Source organism: Cnephaeus nilssonii (genome assembly GCF_951640355.1).
Source record: "Cnephaeus nilssonii genome assembly, chromosome: 20".
In the NCBI taxonomy this organism is placed as follows: domain Eukaryota; kingdom Metazoa; phylum Chordata; class Mammalia; order Chiroptera; family Vespertilionidae; genus Cnephaeus; species Cnephaeus nilssonii.
Genome location: NC_137091.1, coordinates 32,398,597 through 32,420,057, shown reverse-complemented (window position 1 = coordinate 32,420,057; position 21,461 = coordinate 32,398,597). Strand labels below are relative to the sequence as shown.

Genomic DNA, 21,461 nt, shown 5'->3' with positions numbered 1-21,461 from the left:
CCCTCCCTCCTACACTCTCTCTTAAAAAAAAAAATCAATGGAAAAAATATCCTCAGGTGAGGATTATTTAAAAAAAAGTAATTATATTAAAATAACCTGACATATCATGCTTTAACCATTACAGAACCATGACTTTGACACATGGCCATTTATAAGTTAGGCAAATTTGAAATGCTAAAAGATGGGAAGGAAAGAAGGAAGGAAGGAAGGAAGGAAGGAAGGAAGGAAGGAAGGAAAAAAGAAAGAGAGAAATAAAATAATCCCAGGTTAGCCCAGCGAGTGTGGCTCAGTGGTTGAGTGTCAACCTATGAACCAGGAGGTCATGGTTTGATTCCCAGTCAGGGCACATGCCCAGATTGTAGGCTCGATCCCCAGTGCAGGGCATGCAGGAGGCAGCTGATTGATGATTCTCTCTCATAGTGATGTTTCTATTTCTCTCTTCCTTTCCCTTCCTCTCTGAAATCAATAAAAAAATACTTTTTAAAAATACACAGGTTATTTAGAAATATGGAAGAAAATAAAAGATTTAAAAGTGGCTGCCTTTGATGAATGGAACCTGGAGGAGAGCAGGTGAGGTTCAGGTTTGGTAATTGACTTCTTTTTTTTTTTTTTTTTAATTGATTTTTTACAGAGAGGAAGGGAGAGGGAGAGAGAGTTAGAAACATCGATGAGAGAGAAACATTGATCAGCTGCCTCCTGCACACCCCCTACTGGGGATGTGCCCGCAACCAAGGTACATGCCCTCGACTGGAATCGAACACGGGGCCCTTCAGTCTGCAGGCCGACGCTCTATCCACTGAGCCAAACCAGTCAGGGCGGTAATTGACTTCTTAAAGTTGATTTTTAGAGAGAGAGAGAGAAAAAAACAACAACATTGATGTGAGAGTGAGACATTGAATGGTTGCCTCCTGGAGATTGAGTCTGCAACCCTGGACTAGGAATTGGACCATGACTTCCTAGTTCATAGGTCAACGCTCATCCACTAAGCCACACCAGCTGGGCAGTAATTGACTTTTTAAATCATCTACACCAGTGGTTGGCAAACTGTGGCTCACGAGCCACATGCGGCTCTTTGGCCCCTTGAGTGTGGCTCTTCCACAAAATACCACGTGCGGGCGCACACGTACAGTGCAATTGAAACTTCGTGGTCCATGTGCAGAAGTCGGTTTTCGGCTCTCAAAAGAAATTTAAATCGTTGTACTGTTGATACTTGGCTCTATTGACTAATGAGTTTGCCGACCACTGAGCTACACTAATAAAAGAGAAATATGCAAATTGACCATGCCTCTGCAATGCCAACCAGCCAATCAGGAGTGAGTATGCAAATTAACCCTTGATAGTTGCCAGATGGGAGGGGGTTGGGGAACAGGTGAAAAAGGGAAGGGATTAAGAAGTACAAATTGCAATGGACACAAGACATTGGTAGGGAGGGGGAGGGCATGTGGGGGGGAGGGGAGAGGAGACCGAGGGGAGGTCAATGGGAAAAAAAAAGGAGACATATGTACTACTATTTGTAATACTTTAAACAATAAAATTAAATTAAAAATTTAAAAAGTACAAATTGCCAGTTATGAAAAACAGTCATGGGGACATAAAGTATACATAGGGAATATAGTCAATAATATTGTAATAACTATGTGTGGTGTCAGGTACTAAACTTATGGGGGTGATCACTTTGTAAGTTAAATATCTAATCACTGTGTTGTACATCTGAAACTAATACAATACTGTATGTCAACTGTAATTGAAAAATTAAAACATTATTTTAAAAAGATAGTAGTTTTTCTGGCCATAATGCTATTATTGCACACTTAATGGACTACAGTATAGTGTAAACAAAACTCTCATATGTACTGGGGAACCAAAAAATTCCTGTGACTCACCTTATTGCAGTGGTCTGGAACCAAACCTGTTAACATCTCCAAGATGTACCTGTATTTTGTGTAAAATATTGGAAGAAAGGTACTAAGAAACTGTACTAGGGCCCAGCGTGGGAGACTTTGTATTCTCTTAATTCTCTTAATATCTTGACTGCAGTCTGAACCATTTTAAAGCTAAAAATAAATTTTTATAAAGGGAAGAGGAAAATGGGATTACTACTGTTCAATGGGTAAGGAGTTTCAGTTTATTATTTTTAAAATATATTTTATTGATTTTTTACAGAGAGGAAGGGAGAGGGATAGAGAGTTAGAAACATCGATGAGAGAGAAACATCGATCAGCTGCCTCCTGCACACTCCCTACTGGGGATGTGCCCGCAACCAAGGTACATGCCCTTGATTGGAATCGACCTGGACCAGAATCAACCTGTGGACCCTCCAGTCCACAGGCCCACGCTCTATCCACTGAGCCAAACCGGTTAGGGTGAGTTTCAGTTCAGAATGATGAAAAAGTTCTGGAGATGGAGAGTGGTGATGGTTGCATGTCTATGGGAATTTACTTAATGCCACATTAACGGTGTACTTGAAGTGGTTAAACTGGTGAACTTTATGTGTATTTTACCACAAGAAAAAAGCCCATGTGGCAATCCATTTCAACCCCTAAAAAAATAATCCTTGTTTATATGGAGCGTAAAAAAGGAGAGTGGGGCCCTGGCCGGTGTGACTCAGCTGGTTGGAGCATTGTCCTGTGCACAGAAGGGTCGACCACGGATTTCCGTCAGGGCACACACCTCGGTTGTGGGTTCAATCCCTGGTCTGGGTGTGTTTGGGAGGCAACCAATTGTTGTTTCTCTCTCACATAGATGTTTCTCTCCCTCACCCTTCCTCTCTGAAATCAATTATATATATATATATGTGAGTGTGAGAGGATTTAAAAACACCCTCACACACATCTTAGGGTGAGGATTTTTTAAAAAAGAGAGACTGGGCTTTGAAAGCGCCTATCTCTCATGCTTAGCAGCTGCCACCCAGCGGCACAGGTCAGCTAGGGAATGCGGAGCTCGTGGGACCCCCCAGATGACTGGGCCAGAGAGGAAACCTGGGCTGCGGGACACGGGGCGGCGGGGCGCCAGGAGACCCCAGGCAGCAGGGAGGACTGGGTGGCGGGCCCGAGAACCCGGGGGGGTGGGCGTGGGGGCGAAACGAGATACCGTGCTGGGGAGCCGGGGGCACTCTGGCATGGTCACCCGAGCCTTTCGACCCGAGCTGCTCCCGCGCCCCACTCAGCCTCCTCTCAACCCGGAGAACCCCTGGGGTCTAACCCGCCCGCCCGCCGGGGAGGTCTACCGGCGGGCCCGGAGCGCTCCTGAAGGCCGCCGCTCTGCGCCTGCGCACGCCCCGCGCCTGCGCGCAACCGCGCGCCACTGGAGGTTCCACGCCTGTGCACACCCTGAGCCTACGCAGAGCCGGGGCACGCACGCCGGGGACAGAGGGGCGGGCTCAGCCTCGGCAGTCCATCGTTCGATCCCGCTTATTGGCTGAGAGGCGGAGCGTGGGAAGAACCCGCCATTGATTGGACAACGTGCGAACAGCTGGGACCTCGTGGGCCAATGGCGAGGCCTGCTGGGGCGCGGGTTCCGAAGCCTGGCGGCTGTGGGCTGGGGTCGCAAGTGTTCCTCGGCCATGGCCTCGGAGAAGCCGTACCTGGCGGTGACCTGCACCGCGCCGGTCAACATCGCGGTCATCAAGTACTGTGAGTGCGCGGGCCGAGGGTGCGCACGCGGGGGCCCCCAGCCGGGCGCGGGTGGGCGGGGGGAGAGGTGATAACGCGATTGGAGGTCTACATACAGTTGTGAGCACTCACTCCAGCCGGCGCGGTGGCATGCGATGCCCCGGGTCCTCTCCGGGACTGGCCACACAGGACATCCGTACCCGCGGAGGTGGGGACACAGCCCACATAGGACGTATATATCTTCTCGGGTCCCGGGACACTTAATGGATGGGGTCCACGTAAGATGTCCATCCCCTTGGGGGCCCGGGTCGGGTTACATGGTCCACACAGGATGTCCATCCCTCAGGTGGGACTCAGCTCCCACGGTCACGCCCACCCCAGCCACCTGGGACTTGCTCTTCATTTCTAGCATGTTCTCTTTCCAAGAATACTTCGTGGGTGAAAAATGAACGCAGCATGCGGCGTTTTGGAATTGGCTCACTTTCTAGGTGGTAGTGGCATCAGTACTTTGCTCCTTTAGTGCTGAGTCCTGTTCCCTGGTGTGGCCCGGCCACCGGTCATACACCCTTTGAAAGGCAGCTGGGTTGTTTCCCGCTTTAGTCTGTTAGGAATAAAGCTGCTGTCAACGTTTTATATGGATGTTTGTGTGAACATCAGTTTTCATTCTTCTAGGCGCAGGGGTCGGCAAACTCATTAGTCAACAGAGCCACATATCAACAGTACAACGATTGAAATTTCTGTTGAGAGCCAAATTTTTTAAACTTAAACTTCTTCTAACACCACTTCTTCAAAATAGACTGGCCCAGGCCGTGGTATTTTGTGGAAGAGCCACACTCAAGGGGCCAAAGAGCCCCTTGTTTTAATTGAATTGTTTGTTTTACCATTGAGTTTTTGAGAGTTCATTTTATTTTTTAAATTTTATTTATTTATTTATGTAATATATTTTTATTGACTTCAGAGAAGAAGGGAGAGAGAGAGAGAGAGAGAGAGAGAGAGAGAGAGAGAGGAGAGAAATATCAATGATGAGAGAGAATCAGCCACCTTCTGCACACTCCACATTGGGGATTGAGCCCGCAACCCAGGCATGTGCCCTGACTGGGAATCGAACCATGACCTCCTGATTCATAGGCGAACACTCAACTACTGAACCACGCCGGCCGGGTGGGAGGGGGCGTTTAAAGACGAGCACTCAAGGGGAGGGTTTGTGGAGAATAGAGAGGAGAAAGGACCATAGAAGGCTTCCCTGTTACTACAGTGTAGTCTACTGTCCTTTTTTAAAAAATTTTTTTATTTATTTATTTACTTTATTGATTAAGGTATTACATATGTGTCCTTATCCCCCCATTGCCCCCTTCTCCCCACTCATGCCCTCACCCCTCTGGTGTCTGTGTCCATTGGTTAGGCTTATATGCATGCATACAAGTCCTTTGGTTGATCGAGAGTTCATTTTATAATTTTAGATACTAATTCTTTGTTGGATATGTGGTTTGCGAACATTTCCTCTTACTCTACAGTTTATCTTTTCATCTTCCTAACAGGTTCTCTCAAACAGCCAAAGTTTAAAACATTTTGGTGGAGTTTATTATATTAGTTATTCCATTTATGCTTTTGGTGTCAAGTCTAAGACCTCTTTGCCTAGCCCTACAACCTAAAGATTTTCTCTTAAAAGGTTTACAATTTAAATTTAAGTCTGTGATCCATCTTGAGTTATTTTTTGTATAAGATACAAGACTTGGGTGGAGGTTCATTTGGTGACCTATGGATGTCCAGTTATTCCAGCAGCTTTTGCCGAAAATGCTGTCCCTCCATTGAATTGCTTTTTGCACTTTTATAAAAAATCAGTTGGGTTTATTGATGGGGACTCTTTCTGGGTCTCAAAGATCACCTGCTGGGTATGAATCCTTATTACCTCCTGTAACTCTGCCATTCCCCCAAACCAGAAGTGCAGCACATTGTGTGTGCCTAACAAAGAGTTTTGAAATTTCCAGGAAGTTTACTTTGTTTGCCATAAGACACCGGGGGTAGAAGCGCTCAGCAGATGTGGGGGCGATTTTGGGTGTCTCCAGGGAGTCCGAGCAGGGAGACTTGAGGTATTTTCAGTAACTGAGGCTGCTCCTGTTTGGGAGGAAAAGACAAAAGACTAACAGTCAAGCGTTGAGTACCCAGTAGGCACTCCAGTGTGATTTGTCCAATGGGTGAAAGAAGATAAAACAAAAACAATGAAGCAGGAAGATGGCTAGCCTCCAGCTCTGCTCTGGGACCTGGAGCTCAGTGAAGTGGGGAGCAATCCAGGAGGGCTTCCTGCAGGTGTGGGTACAGCAGGAAGAGTACATAGTGAGAGAGCAGGGTCCAGGCGGATGGGGGAACTGGTATGGGAGTGGGGGTGACAGGGGAGCACCAGTGGGGAGAAGTGACACTTTGGTGGGTGGGAGAAACAGTGCCCTGAATTGCGGGGCTGGGAAACTGACTAGCTTACCTTGGATTGTCTGTTCCAGGGGGGAAGCGAGATGAGGAGTTGATCCTGCCCATCAACTCCTCTCTGAGTGTCACTTTACACCAGGACCAGGTTAGTATGGGCTGGCAATAAACACCAAAATAAAAATTTACTAAACGTTTGTTTCATAATTGGTAGTAATAAATCCCCGGTCCATGAACAGTGTCCATTCCATGCCCCACTGTTAGGAATGCTCATCGCACATGCACCCCCAGGTCTCCTCTGAGGTTCTGTCCCTTCACACTTGTGCCCGGCCCAGTGGCTTTGCTGTGGGAGATGGAAGCGTCAGCCTCACCCTGTGTAGGGAAACCAGGCTTGGGGCCGAGACTGCCTACCACACTGCCTGACCCCCTCCTGTGTGGCCTCAACTTCCTGTTCCCCAGCAAGGCTGCCCCTGCCCCTGAGCGGGTGGCAGTGATGGGCTGTGGCAGGGAAGGCCTCCTCAGCAAAAAGGGGTGCTTTGCCCCTGAGGTGGCCCTGCATTTTCTTTCCCAGTTAAAAACCACGACGACAGCTGTCGTTAGCAAGGACTTCACTGAGGACCGGATTTGGCTTAATGGCCGGGAAGAGGACATAGGGCAGCCGCGTATCCAGGCCTGCCTGAGGGAGAGTGAGTGGGGGTCCCGCATGGGACATTGGGGCCCGTCCCAGCCTGTTCCTTCCCCTCCATCTCTTCCTTACTCGGGGCGGAGTCAGAGCACAGCAGGTGCTGCTCCCTCCCCACCTGGCTCTGAGAGCCCCTGGGGACTGGGGACACCTCTTAGCACAGCCAGGTTTGGGTCTGGGTCTGGGGCTTTCCTGAACAAGGAGGTCTGCAGAAATTTGAGGCAGAGGCCCGGTATCAGCTGCATCTCTAACCCTTGGCAGGCGAGATGCCAGGAGCAGGTCAGGGCAGCTCTGCCCAGTGGCTATCTCCCCCTCCCCACAGTCCGCCGCCTGGCCCGAAAGCGGAGGAGTGGCGATGAGGAGGACCTGCTGCCTCTCAGCCTCAACTACAAGGTCCACATCGCATCGGTGAACAACTTCCCCACAGCCGCCGGCCTCGCCTCCTCAGCTTCAGGCTATGCCTGCCTAGGTGGGTGCCCACAGGGACACGCTTGCTCTTGCAGCTTTCGGGGAGCCCTCGTCCCGCGAGGCGGAGGCCTTGGTTGTTCACACATCTGAATGTTTAAGTCTTCTGCGGGTTCAATATATCAGACCCTCTAGATTACATTGACAGAAGACCATCTCAAACCGGCTTACGTCTAAAATCGGGATAACGTCTTGGCTTACGTAACGGAATTCCAAGGAGTGCAGCTGCCTTCTGGTGTAGCTGGTTCCAGACTCTCCAACCGCCTCATTGGGCACCCATTTCTCTCCTTTGAAATCCTGTCTTGCTCACCTCTGTTGGTTCACTCTCTGGTAGGATCTCCCTACTCAGGGGCAAAACTGGTTACCACAGTAGCGGTCAGTGGGCTCACACCGCCCTCATAGCCAGTGAGATCAGTGGCCCATGAAAGCCCCAGGGATGATGCTTACTGGCTTGGCTTGGCTTGGCTTATGTATCCAGGCCTGAACACCTTCAGGAGCCGGGGGGTGGGTGAGCCAAGCCAGGAGGGGTGCCAGTGTTGGGCAGAGCTCTTGCCTATGGACCCCGGCTGTGCATCCTGGCACCAGACCCTTGACCAGGCCCAGCCCTGCTCCTTCACGCCCAGCGTGCCAGCTACCCCAAGCGTGTACATTTTCAGGCCTCTGTGCCTTGGTTCCTGCCCCAAACAGCACCCCCTGAAAGCCCAATTTTGTGCCACTCCTTGGAGAAACTTTGGCCCCTCGGCACTCAGTCCTTCAGGCCCCCAAGAGTGGTTCCCCTCCACTGCAGCTCCACAGGCTCCCGTGGTCTCTGTATGTCCAGAGGGCGCCTCTGGGAGTGCTGAGTGTGTGTGAGCGTGCGAGTGGCCACATGCTAACCGTGAGAGTTGGTGGCGGAAACTCTGTCATCTCAGAATTTTTAATTTCCTGTAAGGCACATTCTCCTAGGGTGCTGAGCGTATCTTAGTCCCCCTCCCCTGTCCACCTTCCCTCCTGCACCTACAGCCTATGCCCTGGCCCGCGTCTACGGGGTCGAGAGTGACCTTTCGGAAGTGGCTCGCCGCGGTTCAGGCAGCGCCTGCCGGAGTCTATATGGCGGTTTCGTGGAGTGGCAGATGGGGGAGCAGGCTGATGGGAAGGACAGCGTCGCCCGGCAGGTGGCCCCTGAATCACACTGGCCTGAACTCCGAGTCCTCATTCTTGTGGTGAGTGAGTCAGCCGTGGAGTGCGGGGACCTCTTGGGCTGAGCTGGGAGTGATGAAATGGTTCTCCATGGAGCGTTTAGGAATGACGCCCATATAGTAAGAGGGTTGCTGATCTATATGCTGCTGTTCTCAGAACTGTCATCTCTGCCAGTCAGGAGGCCTCCATGGTCAGGAGGTGCTGGCCTCCACCCTACTGCCTGTACCAGCTGAGGGGAGGGACAGGACAGGATGGGTGTTTAGGGCTGGGGCCTGGCTGTGAGGTCTAGGCCATCTCTCCCTCGGTGCAGGTGAGCGCTGAGAAGAAGCTGACTGGCAGCACAGTGGGCATGCAGACCAGCGTGGAGACCAGCCCCCTGCTCAGGGTAAGTCCGGCACTGGGGCAGTTGTCAGCTCCCCGGGGAACAGCCTGCTTGTCAGGATACACGTCAGGCTCCACCCACATCCTCTGAAGCCGAGCCATCTGCTCTGCTGGGTGTATGGACCCTGAGGCCTGGGGGAGGCCCTACCCGCAGGCCGCTGTGCTGTGAAGCAGCCAGCACCTCATTGGGAAGCACCTGTGTCTTGCAGTTCCGGGCTGAGGCGGTGGTGCCGGCGCGCATGGCAGAGATGATCCGCTATGTCAAAGAGAGAAATTTCCAGGGCTTTGGTCAGCTGACCATGAAGGACAGCAACCAGTTCCATGCCACCTGCCTAGACACCTTCCCGCCCATCTCTTATCTCAACGACACTTCTAGGCGTATCATCCACCTGGTGCACCGCTTCAATGCCCACCATGGGCAGACCAAGGCAAGGTGGGGCCGGGGCAGCGCCGAAACCCACAGTGGGCCTCCGGCCATGACCTTCAGTGAAACCAGCACCTGCTTGTCTGTGACAGAGCTCCACGGAACCTGCTTATGCTCTTGCGTGCAGAGCAGCAATAGTTTCCGTCTCACTCTGTTTCATTTTGGTTGCAAGACCCACTAAGGCCATGGTCGGCAAACTGCAGCTCGCAAGCCACATGCGGCTCTTTGGCCCCTTGAGTGTGGTGTGGCTCTTCCACAAAATACCACGGCCTGGGTGAGTCTATTTTGAAGAAGTGGCGTTAGAAGAAGTTTAAGTTTAAAAAATTTGGCTCTCAAAAGAAATTTCAGTCGTTGTACTGTTGATATTTGGCTCTGTTGACTAATGAGTTTGCCGACCACTGCACTAAGGGATCCCAGCCTGCACTTTAAAGCACTGGTTTGGGGAGCCCCTTGCCCTCAGTCCCGAGTTGTCCAGCAGAAGTGCCACGGCTCTACTCCGGGTTGGCCTCGTGGGCGCTGTGGGAGGCCCTGGGTCTCCGGGCAGTCTAGACAGCGGTCGCCAACTGGTGGTTCGTGAGGTCCGAAAGGTTGGCGACCGCTGTCTAGAGGGTCTGAGCCAGGCAGAGCCACTGTGCAGATAGTGACGATGACTGCATGGGTTCCAGGTGGCATATACGTTTGACGCAGGCCCCAACGCGGTGATCTTTACCCTGGACGACACTGTGGCTGAGTTTGTGGCTGCCGTGAGGCACAGCTTTCCCCCCGAGTCAAACGGAGACAAGTGAGTTGTGGGTCCCCCCATTTGGGAAGCCATGGAGGAGGAGCAGGGTCCCCTATTGGGATCAGGGACAGCTACTCCTAAGGCTGTGGTCCTGAACAGGGAGTCCCGCAAGAAGTGTTGATCCCCTGTGGACCACAGGCAGTGTCACCAAGTGCGCCTTGCTGCGACCGGGAACTTCCCATCACATGTCTTAGCCCGTGGGCACAGAGACACACCCACGCACATATGGCATCATGGCTCCCGTGTGGACAGTGGCTGCAGCCCCGCAGTGGGGACAGAGCATTTGGATTTCTTCGCACCTGTTTTAACGGTCCCTTCTCAATGTGGGGACACGTTCCTGTTAGGGGTACTGGAAGGGGGGTGGTGTTTTACCTGTCTCCACAACTGGGGCAGTACTATAATTTGGCAGCACTGGTGGCTACTGGGTGGGAGGCCAGAATACTAACTTCCTTACCAAGTGGAACGGCCATGATGGCCTGGGAGGCCGTGGTGCCCTCATCAGAAGCTCTGTACTCGGGGCCCTTGTCACCGCAGTGGGTGGCGGGCAGAGGAACACGGTGATGGACTCATGCCCGAACTGAGGCATTTAAGTTGTTACCCCACTGGGTGGAGCAGTAGCCACGGGCCATGGGTGAGTCCAAAACCTCAGGGAGGTTTCCTGAAACCCTCCCTTCACAGTGACCCCAGCCTGGCCCTTGGTCATTCCTGCTCCGTTTTTCTGTGTGGTAAAATACACTTTGAAGTGTACAACTCAGCAGATTAAGTATATTCGTTATTGTGCAACCAGCACTTCTTTCAGTTCCAGAATTTTTTATCACCCCAAAAGAAACCCTGTACCCATTGTCAGTCACGCCCTTCCTGTCTGCATGCTCCTGTCGATGGGCACCCAGCACTCCTGCCTTCCTTTCCCCAGGTTTCTGAAGGGACTGCCGGTGAAGCCTGCCCCGCTCTCAGACGAGCTTAAAGCTGCACTGGGCATGGATCCTACCCCTGGCAGCATCAAATACATCATTGCCACTCAGGTGAGGCCTGGTGCCAGCCCTCAACACCAGGGCCTGGGGCCCTCACAACCCAGCCCTACACCCAGGGAAGTTTCCATCCAGTACACGGGCTTCATGGCCTTAGACCCAGTGTGTCCACCAGGTGAAACCAGGTGAAGGGGTTCCCTTCACCCCCACTTCGTCAAGAATAACAGCAATTTCAAGGTATCTAGTCCACTAGTTTGTTTCACTCACATGCTTTCAGGACACACTGTGACTTGTGGGGCTGTGTTCCCAGTGCTCAGGGGAGAGGGCAGGGCTGGCCATCGAGTTGTGGATCCTGGGGACCCTCAGTGCTCACCCACTGGAAGCAGATCAGGATCTTTGCTCAGTGGCTGAGCTAGGATTTCACTCAGATGGTTCCATTCCAAGTCCTCATGACTCCCTATCTCTGCTTTTCACTCAAGTCTGGGTAATGGAGGCTGGGACCACATGGCTCTTGTCTAAGGGAGTTGGGCACAGGGCCAGGGCATCACCACATGGTGGTCAGCTTCTGACCTGTACTTTCCTGGGAGGCTGGAGGGTACACCTGTCCTTCCCTGTCATCCAATCTAACATTGATTTCTCTACCTGCCAGGTGGGGCCCGGACCTCAAATCCTGGACCACCCTCACGCTCACCTCCTGGGCCCGGACGGCCTACCGAAGCCAACAGTTTGACCGCCTCCTTGAGAGGAGCCCTGGCCACCGCTTGGAAAAGGGGCTGCTTTGCTGGGACTGGGGAGCTGGGTGTGGCGGCAGCTGTGCCATGCTTGTTGGGACTGGTGGTTGGCTACCTGGCCCTGGGCTGGTCAGTGTGCTGTGGCCGAGTGGGGGCAGTGAAGCGACCACTTTCAGGTTCCCAGGCAGCCCATCAAGTGCCTCACTCCCTGCCTGTGCTGTGCTGAGATGAGGGCTGGGATGGGATGTGGGACCTGGTGGATCCAGCCCATTGGGTTGAGCTGCTGGTGTGTCCCTCGTGAAGGGTCTCTGACCCTGAGCTCTGGGGCTACATTCACTGGCCGAAACAGGAGCTGTTTCACCTGAGATGATGGGGAGTTGGCATCCCTCTTTGGAGCTGGAGGACTGGTCATTGTTCAGGAAGCAACCTCTGCAAGCTCAGGATCCCTCTACAAAGTGCTTTGAGCATGACAGTCACCCTAGCTCCTCTGCCAGAGCTCAGGGCGTTGGGTGTGGATAGAATGTTTCTTCATAAAAAGACCAGGAGTGTGACTCCGAGGGAGATGGGAGAGCAGCCCAAGATGCCTTGTTTACGGAAGCCCCACTGTCACAAGGATCCCTGGCAACTGACAACTGGGAATAAAGCCAGAATTGCTGATCGGGCTTGGCGTGCCTCTGTGTGACCAGCGTTTCTGTGTGGGCAGTGGGCAGCTCTCATCGGGAGGGATGGGGAGGGCACGGGCCATGTGCTGCTTCTGCAAAAGAACATGGAACTTGCTCCTGAAGAAGCTGCCTTCTGACCCAAAGCTCCCCTTCAATTGCCCAGCCCTGCGGTGGGGTATTCAGCACACAGCCACTGCCATGGCCACAGACCACACTCGATGGCGGACACGATCACTAGGGCTCTGACGGGTATGGGGACATGGTTCGGGTCTGGCTTTAAGCTTCCAGTCTACAAAAGTGGGAAACAGGTATGCAGACAGCACTGATTTGGGGCGGTTCCCTCAGCCCAGAAGTTTATGGTTTCTGGAGCCCAGGAATGGCTAGTACTTATATGAATGGCTATACCAGTGGTCGGCAAACTCATTAGTCAACAGAGTGGCAAACCGCGGCTCGCAAGCCGCATGTGGCTCGCAAGCCGCAGTTTGCCGACTACTGGGCTATACTTACAGTGTGCAAGTCATTGCACTCTTCGCCACTCTCCTAGCTTCAGCACCGCCAGCTTGTGGGAGAAGGAGGGGTGGACACCTGTGCCCTTTGACCTGCCTCCTGGTTCCCTGCCTCCACCCCAGGAGGGTCAGATGCTGCTGCTGACCCTTAAGGGAGAGGGCAGAGGAGGGAAATGACAAAGGGACAGGACCTAGCACTCCCACATTCTAGATTTTCCCAGCTTTGCACACTTTGTTTTCCTCCCCTAAGTTAGTCCTATGAGTGGGTTGCCCACCACACCCGGCTAGCCCAGGGTCAGAGGAGTGAGGGTTGGACCTGCCACTGTCCTAAGTAGCAAACATTGACTTCCATGGTGGCCCCCCTCCCTGCCCCCCAAGGCTCAGGCTCCTTCCTTGTCTGAGGCTCTTCTCCCTGGAGTGGGCCTGGCTCTGGACCTTTAAACCCCTCTAGGAACCTGGCCTGCTCACACCTTCCAAAGGAGCCCCTGTTGGCACTTGCAGGAGTTCAGCATTTGGGGGCGGGTTCCAGTGCCCCTTCCCCGTGCCCACTCCCCCAGGCAATGCTGAGGGCGCTCCACGTTGCGGTGGAGCTGGCAGAGCATACTCCTAGCACCAAGCAGGCATCCAAGTGGGTGGGGCCTGCGCTGGGCCCCAGGGCGCTGGAGGAGGTGAGGCGAGGGCCCCTCAGAACTGCCAGCTTGAAGGCGTGGGGGCCGGGCAGGAGTACTGAGTGCCCCACCAACGTTGCTCCCCCTGCTCCTGCAGCCTGTCTCCTAAGGGCGGGGGCGGGGCCGGAACTCCGGACGCACAGTTGTTCCGCGGGGCGGGGCGGGACTGCCCCGGGAACCAGGGGGCGGGGTGGTGCCGGAACTCCGGGCTGCGAGGCAGCGGGCGCGCGGGCTTCAGTGTCCCAGCGGAGCCAGCCGCGTCGGCCGCCGATATGGGGCAGATCGAGTGGGCCATGTGGGCCAACGAGCAGGCGCTGGCGTCCGGCCTGAGTGAGTGCGCCGGGCTCGGCACGCGGGGCGGGGGGCACAGAGACCTCAGGCTGCGAGGAAGGGATGGGGTGAGCTGGCGACGAGGACCTGGGGAATCAGCGACCCAAGGCTGCAGGCTGGGGCAGTTGGGGCGCCGAGACCCCAGGCTGCGGGCCGAGGGACTGGGTGGGCTGGAACGGGGCTGGGGAGCCAGGGTCCTGAGGGGTCAGAGACTCCAGGCTGCAGGCCGGAGGTGGGGCCCCGAGACCCCTGCGGAGACCTGCAGCTGTGTGGCGGGGGACGTGAGCCAAGGGTGGGCTGGGTTTGGAGGCGCCAGGCAGCAGAAACCCTTCCGCGACTGCAGACCCGCTTGCCCCCGCTCCCCCGCCCCCCGCGGTCTCCTCTTCCCCTCTCCACCCGCCCGCACCTCTCCAGATAGAGGAAGTTGCAGCCCTGGGGGAAGAGGCTGTCGTCCGGGGTGGTTTCCGGAGAGTCACCGCCCTCCAGGATTGGGAAAACTGGGCGGGAACCACCTGCTCCCCCCGACCCCTCCTGCCCTGGAGTGGGGCTCCCGCCAGGGGTCGCCAGGGGCGTGCTCTGAGTTTTCCGGGACATCTAAAACTGCCCAGAGGGAACCCTCCCAGCTCAGCTTCCAGAGACTGCATCTGGGCAAGGATGACAGGCCCCCAGTCACCCTGAGCCTGTGCTCAGGAGCTCTGGTGAAGAAGGCAGTGCGCCCTGCACCCTGTGCTGTACGGGAGGGGAACCTTTCAGGAGGTGTGGGTGAGCTGGGCCCAGGCAGGGTCTGTAGCAAGAGGAAGCTGCCCAGAGGCACTGCCCGCCCCCTGGGACCTGCCACTCCCAGGAAGGGCCTGCACTTGGTGGAAGTGGGTGGGTGGGAAGATTGTGGAGAATGTGGTGATGAGGAGGGTCCTAGCCCACTACCATTGCCCTGAGACCCCGCCTGCCAGCTGGGGACTGGAGGAGCCTAGCAAAGCTCTGCGAGGGAAGGGAGTAGTAGACATAAATGAAGTCCCTCTGGCCCCAAACTGTAAGGTCACATTTTGGTGTGAGCAGCTTTGGTGAGGCCCAGTGGTCTGTTCTGTGTCCAGGCAGGTCATCCCCCTTTGGAACCTAGAGTACTGAGAGTTCAGTGAATCAAATCATTTTTTTAAATCATTATTTAAATCATTAAAAAAATATTTTTATTGATTTCAGAGAAAAAGGGAGAGGGAGAGCTAGAAACATTAATGATGAGAGAGAATCATTCGTCGGCTGCCTTCTGGGGATTGAGCCTGAAACTCGGGCATGCGTCCTGACCAGGAATCGAACCGTGACTTCCTGGATCATAGGTCAATGCTCAACCACTGAGCCATGCTGGCCAGGCACAGGTCATTCTGGCTTCTCTCCAGAGCTGTCCCCAGGCTTTCCCCTGCCTGCCACAGGCTTTGAGGCCTTAGACCGCTACAGACCAGCCTCCCTTTGTCCTACAGCTCCCCAACCCCTTCCCTACCCCCGGGAAGTAGAAGGTGACAGGGCTCCAAGTGGGAGCTCTCTGAGAAGCCTGGGTTCCAGTCCCAGTGCATGCAGACAGTGAGCCTCCTCGTGTCCCCACTCATGGATGCCCGCTGTGTACAGGTTGTCCCTTCCTTGCCTGAGCTAATGTCCAGTGTTGTGAGGCCAGAGCTGTGCTTACGTCCACTTTATAGACAGTAAAGTCAAGTCCTAGAGAATTGACAAGCTGTGACTCCATTTCCACCATCAAATAAGGCAGTTTGTTGGAAGGTCTCCCAGGCCCTTCCCACTCTTGAGTTCCTCCTCTTGCTGACTTTTTTTTCCTGACTCAGGATAAACTGCAGGCACCTGGGATGCTCAGACCTGAAGTCTTCCCAGAGCACCTAGACATCTCTGTCACAGTCCCTGTCCTCGTGCACAGTCTCTGACGTTTATTTCTGTTCCCTCCTGAGACCGTACGCCCCATGAGAGCGCAGGCCTTATCTGTCTAGTTCCCTGCACCTATAAGAGTCCCAGGACACAGTAGTGCTGTCTGCTCTCATGCCTCCCTGGCCAGCCAGTGGTATCTTGCTCCCCTTTTGCTAATGGCAGGCAACAAAACAGGCTAGGAATGAGAAAATTATATCCCCAAAGATAAGTAGACCACAGGCTGACTGAACACATGGGAGAACACCCTTCTCTCTGACAACTCATGGAAGTACGATGAGCAAACCAAAAGAGTTATTACAAAGCTGAGCCCAACTCCAAGAATAGGAAATCGGGCGACAGAAACAGTGAGGTTTCAAGGTGCTGCGCTGGGCTGGAAGGAAGGAGCCCCTGGGGAATCGGGACCGACAGAGGCTCGGGCTTTTACCCAGTGGGATCTGGGGGCCTCCGTGTAGAGAAAGGGCTGAAATGGAGCTGCATGCTTCCAGCCAGAGCCGGGAAAGGTTGCCTGTCTAGAACAGACTGGAAAACTACCCCATCCAAGGAAGCTTGCCATTTGCTGCTATTTGGTGAAGAAAGTCACAAATAAGACAGAACCCCCAGGAACTCAGGCCTGTGCTGTGCATGGGGTGAGGGCTGAACCCTACCCTTTGCCACAAGGACCACTGACCAAGAAATTCGGATAAAGTCCACCCAGGACTGGAGAAGCCTATAGGCCCCGTAGAGGCAAATGTGAAACTGTTCTGTAAGGGCATTTCTTCAACCAGGGCACACAGATGGACACGGGCAGACAAGCCCTGCTGGGCGCAGCTCACAAACACCCACCATTTGAGGAAGCAGACACCGTAGACTGGAGAATGTCCTCCTTAGAACTGGGGCTGTGAGGAAGGGACTTGAGAATATGGGTACATGTTTAAACTTGAGGGTGTGTTTGAAACTGTTCAAAGAGATTAAAGGATAGAAAATTATACAGGACAATGCAAAAAAAGTGACTAATATAGGATGTCCAGAAATAAACAAAATATAAAGTCATTTTCGGTCAATGGATGAGTTAAACACTATATAGAGATGAAGAGAGAATTGGGAGAGTGACATGGAAGGTGGGTCTGAGGAAACCACAGAATGTAGCTGAGAGAAGTTGAGTCATGTACAACAGTACAAGAAGACCCAATATCTATATAATGGTGGTTTCAGAGGAGAGAATAGAATGGAAGGAGGCAATGTAAATGGAATAATGGGTGAGAAATTCCAGAATTTAACAAGAAAACAAAGTTCCTTACAGAATAAAGGGATTTGTTTAAACCCCTTTTTGGCACATTGTAATGAAAATACAGACCATTAAAGAACATCTTAAAATTTACCAGAGAATAAAATGGATTAATATCTGACTGATTTAAGACTTATCATCAATAATAGATGCTAGAAGACAGTGGAGTAATATCTTTGATAGTTAGACAAAACATGAATTCAGTAACCAGATAAACTATTATTCCAGAATGAGGGCATTTTCAGGTATCCAGAGAGTTGCTGCTAACAGACCCTCACAGAAAAGACTACTAAAGGATGTACTTCCCCTAAAGCCTGGGGAAGTGGCCGAGCCTGCGATCAGAGGGAAGGGGAAAAAAATCAATGGAAACATATCCTCAGGTGATGATAAAAAGAAAAATAAAGAAAGAAATGTCATATCCTATGAAAGTCACACCTTGAAAATGCCTAAAGAAAGTTGTCATTTTTTCATGGTGAAGAGACTGGAGTCCATGTTGATGAAAATACCTTGGCGGCTGCGGTGACTGGCAGTGGCTGCAGTAGCGGGGTGATGGGGCTGGCGCCTTCCTCTGATCAGCCCAGTCGCCTCCCGCAAAGGGAGGCCAGACTGTGGCTTAGGTCCGCTCCCAACAGTAGGACATCCCCTGAGGGCTCCCAGTATGGGGGGGGGGCAGGCTGAACTGAGGGACCCCTCCCCAGTGCATGAATTTCGTGCACCGGGCCCCTAGTTAATAATAATAAGTAACAGTCTAAAGTCCACATGTGGTTCAGGAAGAGGAATTTAAAATTAAAGTTCAGACAAGTCAGAGGAATAACAAGGACACTTGTTAAAGAGAAAACACAAAATAAGATAAAACAAGTTCAAATTATCAGCAATCACAGTCAATGAAATCTGTTAAATTCACTATCAGGTTGGTTAAAATATTAAAAAATCAGCTCTATTAGCTTGTTTGTAATAGTCAAAAACTGGAAGCAACCAAAATTTCCCATAGACAGAAGAACAGATATATTGAGGTTGACTCATACAATAGTAAACAACACAAAAAGAATGAGCTAATGATTCGTCCAAACCACATGAATGATCTTGACAACCTTCTGTTGAGCTAAAGAAGCCAGATCTCGGGTTCCAGTGTTGACCAGCACAAGAGCTTCTGGGCTGATGGGAGTCTTATGCCTTTATATTATACTGTATGTAATAGTTACGTTTCAGTATATAAATTCTGGGGATGGATACACAATGTGAAGTTACTAAATGCCACTGAATTGTTCCTTGAAAATTTTATGTATATTTTACCACAATAAAAAAAAATACTGGGGATAAAAGGTCCAACAGGATCCTATAGAGCTGAAAATAAAGGGAGGGGACAGCTGACAAATCCTAACCAAAGAAGCATGAATGATGATCAATATCAAACAAAAGTGAAATTAAGGAATAGAGACAGAACAGGAACACCATGCAACGAGGAGAGGCCATCCACGGAGCAGATCCCACATCAGCTGACAACGGTGGAGTCTAATTTAAACGCAAAAACTCAACAATGGGGTCACAGAGCTCAAGAGGGAGTGTCCAGGCCCCTCTTCCTGCCCAGGGCTGCGAGCTGGCTGTCCCCCAACTGCTCCAGGGACACAGGGCCAGATCCACCGGCCTCACCCCTTCCCCAGCTCACATACCGCTTCCTAGGGGAAGGCATCCTTCGTTATCTGTGGGCATCTGCAGCCACCTGAGTCCACTTCCTGGTGGAGGGACTCAAGGGCAGCTCTGTGGCGAGCTGGTGGCCCAGCTGTGGGAGGGGGAGCACAAGGGGAGGTGGCTAGAGCCACCTGTGGGCCCCAGCCGTGCAAGGATGGGGTGGGGGCATGTCTCTCCCAGGGGTGAGGGCTTCTACTAACCTGCTTCTCTGCCCACAGTCCTCATCACGGGCGGCATCGTGGCCACTGCTGGCCGGTTCACCCAGTGGTACTTTGGCGCCTACTCCATGTATCCTCCCACTGTAGACCCCATGGGGCAGGTGGCCCTGCCAGGGGTGGCACTAGTGGGCTGCGGACAGAGATGCCATTGCCTCCGGGGGCACAGCACTTCACAGTTTGCAGACTGCTGCTCACATCCCCTGCCCTTTAGACTCAGCAGGATAGGCTCAGCTATAGTTTTGGAAGCCAGGGCTCAGCAGGGCACTGACTTGTCTGGCGCTGGCAGGGAGTGGGAGGTGTCAGCACCCCCAGGGATTCTCTCTGTACCCTCTTTTATCAGCCACCCTGTGGGCTGGCTGTTCCAGGTCCTCTGAGACCCAAGACAGGCATCGGGGAGGGAGGTGCAGGATAGGCAGCGAAGTGGCCAGACCCATCGAATCCCATCTGGCTGTCCCCCGCGATGTGGCTGTAGGCGGCTGCTGCACCTCGGTTTCTCATCAGCAGAGGGGTTCGCTGTGGCGCCTCTGGCTGAGCTGAGCTGTTCCTTAACCGCAGCTTCAGTGTAGCAGGAGTGTTCGTCTGCCTGCTGGAGTATCCCCGGGGGAAGAGGAGAAAGGGCTCCACCATGGAGAGATGGTGAGTCCCCGCCTGCGCTGGGCTGCATCCCAGGACACTACGAAGCTCCAGCACCAACCCGTTTATCCTCCTGGGCAAACCGAGGCTGGTGCCTGCCTGCACGGCTGCCGTGGCCCATGGTCCCTGAGAGGAGAGAAGCTGGGGCGCTCTGGGGCAGGGTGGGGGTGGGTTTGCCGAGTACAGCCGTCTGTCTTCTCTCCCTCACTTGGTCTAGTGGACAGAAGTACATGACGAAAGTGGTGAAGTTGTTCGGGCCCCTCTCCAGGAATTACTACGTCCGGGCCTTCCTGCACCTTGGGTGAGTCCCCGCCTGCTCAGGCTCAGGGGGGCCCTGGAGTAGATCCTCCCTCCTGGCCTGGCTGCCTGGACAGGGGCGCTTGGGGCAAGTGGGGTCCCTCTCAGCCTAGCTGCTTTTCCAAACAAAACCCAGGTCCCAGGCTCTGCCAGAGGTTCCCCAAACCTGTACCCATCATCTCTTGCTGAGTAACAGTTCACCCCAAACCTTAGCAACTTAAATCAGGAAGAGTCAGGGTTCTGGGGTAGACGGAGCTCAGCTGGGTAGTCCTGGTGGTGACTGCAGAGGCCAGAACACTCCGTGTCCCTGCAGCTGCCGGGGCCTCCCCCCAGCACAACGGCTGGACCAAGCGCAAGGGTCCCAAGATTGTTAGGGTACAAGTCAAGCAGAGGACAGCTCCAGGGACCCAAACCCTTTGCACTCGCTTGCTTTTTTTGATTCCTTTATTCTACTGCTAACCGTGTCGAGTCACACTCGACATCCGAGTGCAAAGGGTTAAAAGCCCAGCCTTGGCAGGGCCAGGTGTTCCCTGAGTCCAGGGCCATAGGGACAGCACACTTAAGGTCAGTTTTGTCCTGAGATCTTACGGCCTCTGCCCAAGACCTGGACCCCCTGCAGACCCCCTCTGACTGCTCTTCTGAGTCTCCCATCCTCTCCCCCTCCCCCCAGGCTCTCAGTACCAGCCGGCTTCCTGCTTGCCACCATCCTGGGGACAGCCTGCTTGGCCATAGCGAGTGGCATCTATCTGCTGGTGAGTGGTGTCTGTGGTCAGCCTGCTGATGCTTGACACCTCAGTCCCTGCAGCCACCTGCAGGCTGAGCCAAAGCCAGGAGCCTGTGTCCTTGCTCATGCGATGGGGATATCAGTGATGCTCCCCCCACCCCCTCCCCACAACAGGTCTGGGTGCCCCGGGGAGGCTCCAGACTGAGTGGGCCCCTGCCCTCCCCGGCTGCCCTCCTAGGCCTCTCCCACCCCGTGTGCTGCCTGGCTTCTTGACTCAGCTTGATGGACACGCTGGGCTGACCTCCCTGTCCTGCTCCTGGGGTGTCTGGGAATGTGTACCTGGAAGTGACCTCCAGGAGGTCTTTCCGAAACCCAGGGATTCCTAGCTCCCTTGCAGGGCCCCCCTGTCCCCCGATAGGGGTGGGGGCCATGTTGGGGATGGACCCCAGAGGCTCTCCAGGGCTCAGCCACTCTGTGTCCTGCAGGCGGCCACTCGTGGTGAGCAGTGGACTCCCATTGAGTCCAAGCCCAAGGAGCGGCCGCAGGTGGGGGGTACCATCAAGCAGCCACCCAGCAACCCCCCACCCCGGCCCCCAGCCGAGGCCCGCAAGAAGCCCAGCGAGGAGGAAGACGAGGGGGCGGCAGCAGGAGTCTCCAGTGGCCCCCAGGAAAACCCTGTCCCAGTGACCGATGAGGTTGTGTGACAGACTCCCTGAGTGGCTGCTGTCTCGTGTCGCTTTTCGGTGGGGGGACCCGCCCAGACCCCACAGGTACCCCCTTGCCTGCCCTGGGAACCACAGGCCCTCTCTTGGTGTCATTCCCAGAAGCCTGTCTTTTCTCAATGGTACTTGAAATCACGAGCATCTTTTATTCCATGAAATATAGTTTCTGGAATTCCAAGTATTGA

At 53.7% G+C, this 21,461-nt stretch overlaps 2 protein-coding genes across 2 annotated transcripts; both read left to right on the top strand.

Annotated features, from left to right (window-relative positions):
* Positions 1-3,497: 3,497 nt before the first annotated feature.
* MVD (mevalonate diphosphate decarboxylase) lies at positions 3,498-12,305 on the top strand. The gene is made up of 10 exons (XM_079759439.1): positions 3,498-3,632; positions 6,107-6,177; positions 6,601-6,715; positions 7,034-7,180; positions 8,179-8,378; positions 8,666-8,740; positions 8,946-9,164; positions 9,826-9,941; positions 10,855-10,963; positions 11,559-12,305. The coding sequence occupies exons 1-10, from the start codon at positions 3,563-3,565 to the stop codon at positions 11,637-11,639; spliced, it is 1,203 nt and encodes a 400-aa protein (XP_079615565.1). The 5' UTR covers positions 3,498-3,562; the 3' UTR covers positions 11,640-12,305.
* Positions 12,306-13,646: 1,341 nt separating this feature from the next.
* Positions 13,647-21,422, top strand: CYBA (cytochrome b-245 alpha chain). The gene is made up of 6 exons (XM_079799576.1): positions 13,647-13,806; positions 18,901-18,970; positions 19,462-19,536; positions 19,751-19,834; positions 20,501-20,582; positions 21,040-21,422. Exons 1-6 carry the CDS (start codon positions 13,749-13,751, stop codon positions 21,256-21,258), a joined length of 588 nt encoding a protein of 195 aa, XP_079655702.1. The 5' UTR covers positions 13,647-13,748; the 3' UTR covers positions 21,259-21,422.
* Positions 21,423-21,461: the final 39 nt, after the last annotated feature.

Bases quoted from the DNA above. Each gene is read 5' to 3' on its own strand.
- MVD (XM_079759439.1), top strand. From the start codon at position 3,563: ATGGCCTCGGAGAAGCCGTACCTGGCGGTGACCTGCACCGCGCCGGTC. The intron at 6,716-7,033 runs GTGAGTGGGGGT...CCCTCCCCACAG, and splicing joins CCAGGCCTGCCTGAGGGAGA to TCCGCCGCCTGGCCCGAAAG. The intron at 7,181-8,178 runs GTGGGTGCCCAC...CTGCACCTACAG, and splicing joins TTCAGGCTATGCCTGCCTAG to CCTATGCCCTGGCCCGCGTC.
- CYBA (XM_079799576.1), top strand. From the start codon at position 13,749: ATGGGGCAGATCGAGTGGGCCATGTGGGCCAACGAGCAGGCGCTGGCG. The intron at 18,971-19,461 runs GTATCCTCCCAC...CCGCAGCTTCAG, and splicing joins TACTTTGGCGCCTACTCCAT to TGTAGCAGGAGTGTTCGTCT. The intron at 19,835-20,500 runs GTGAGTCCCCGC...CCCTCCCCCCAG, and splicing joins CGGGCCTTCCTGCACCTTGG to GCTCTCAGTACCAGCCGGCT.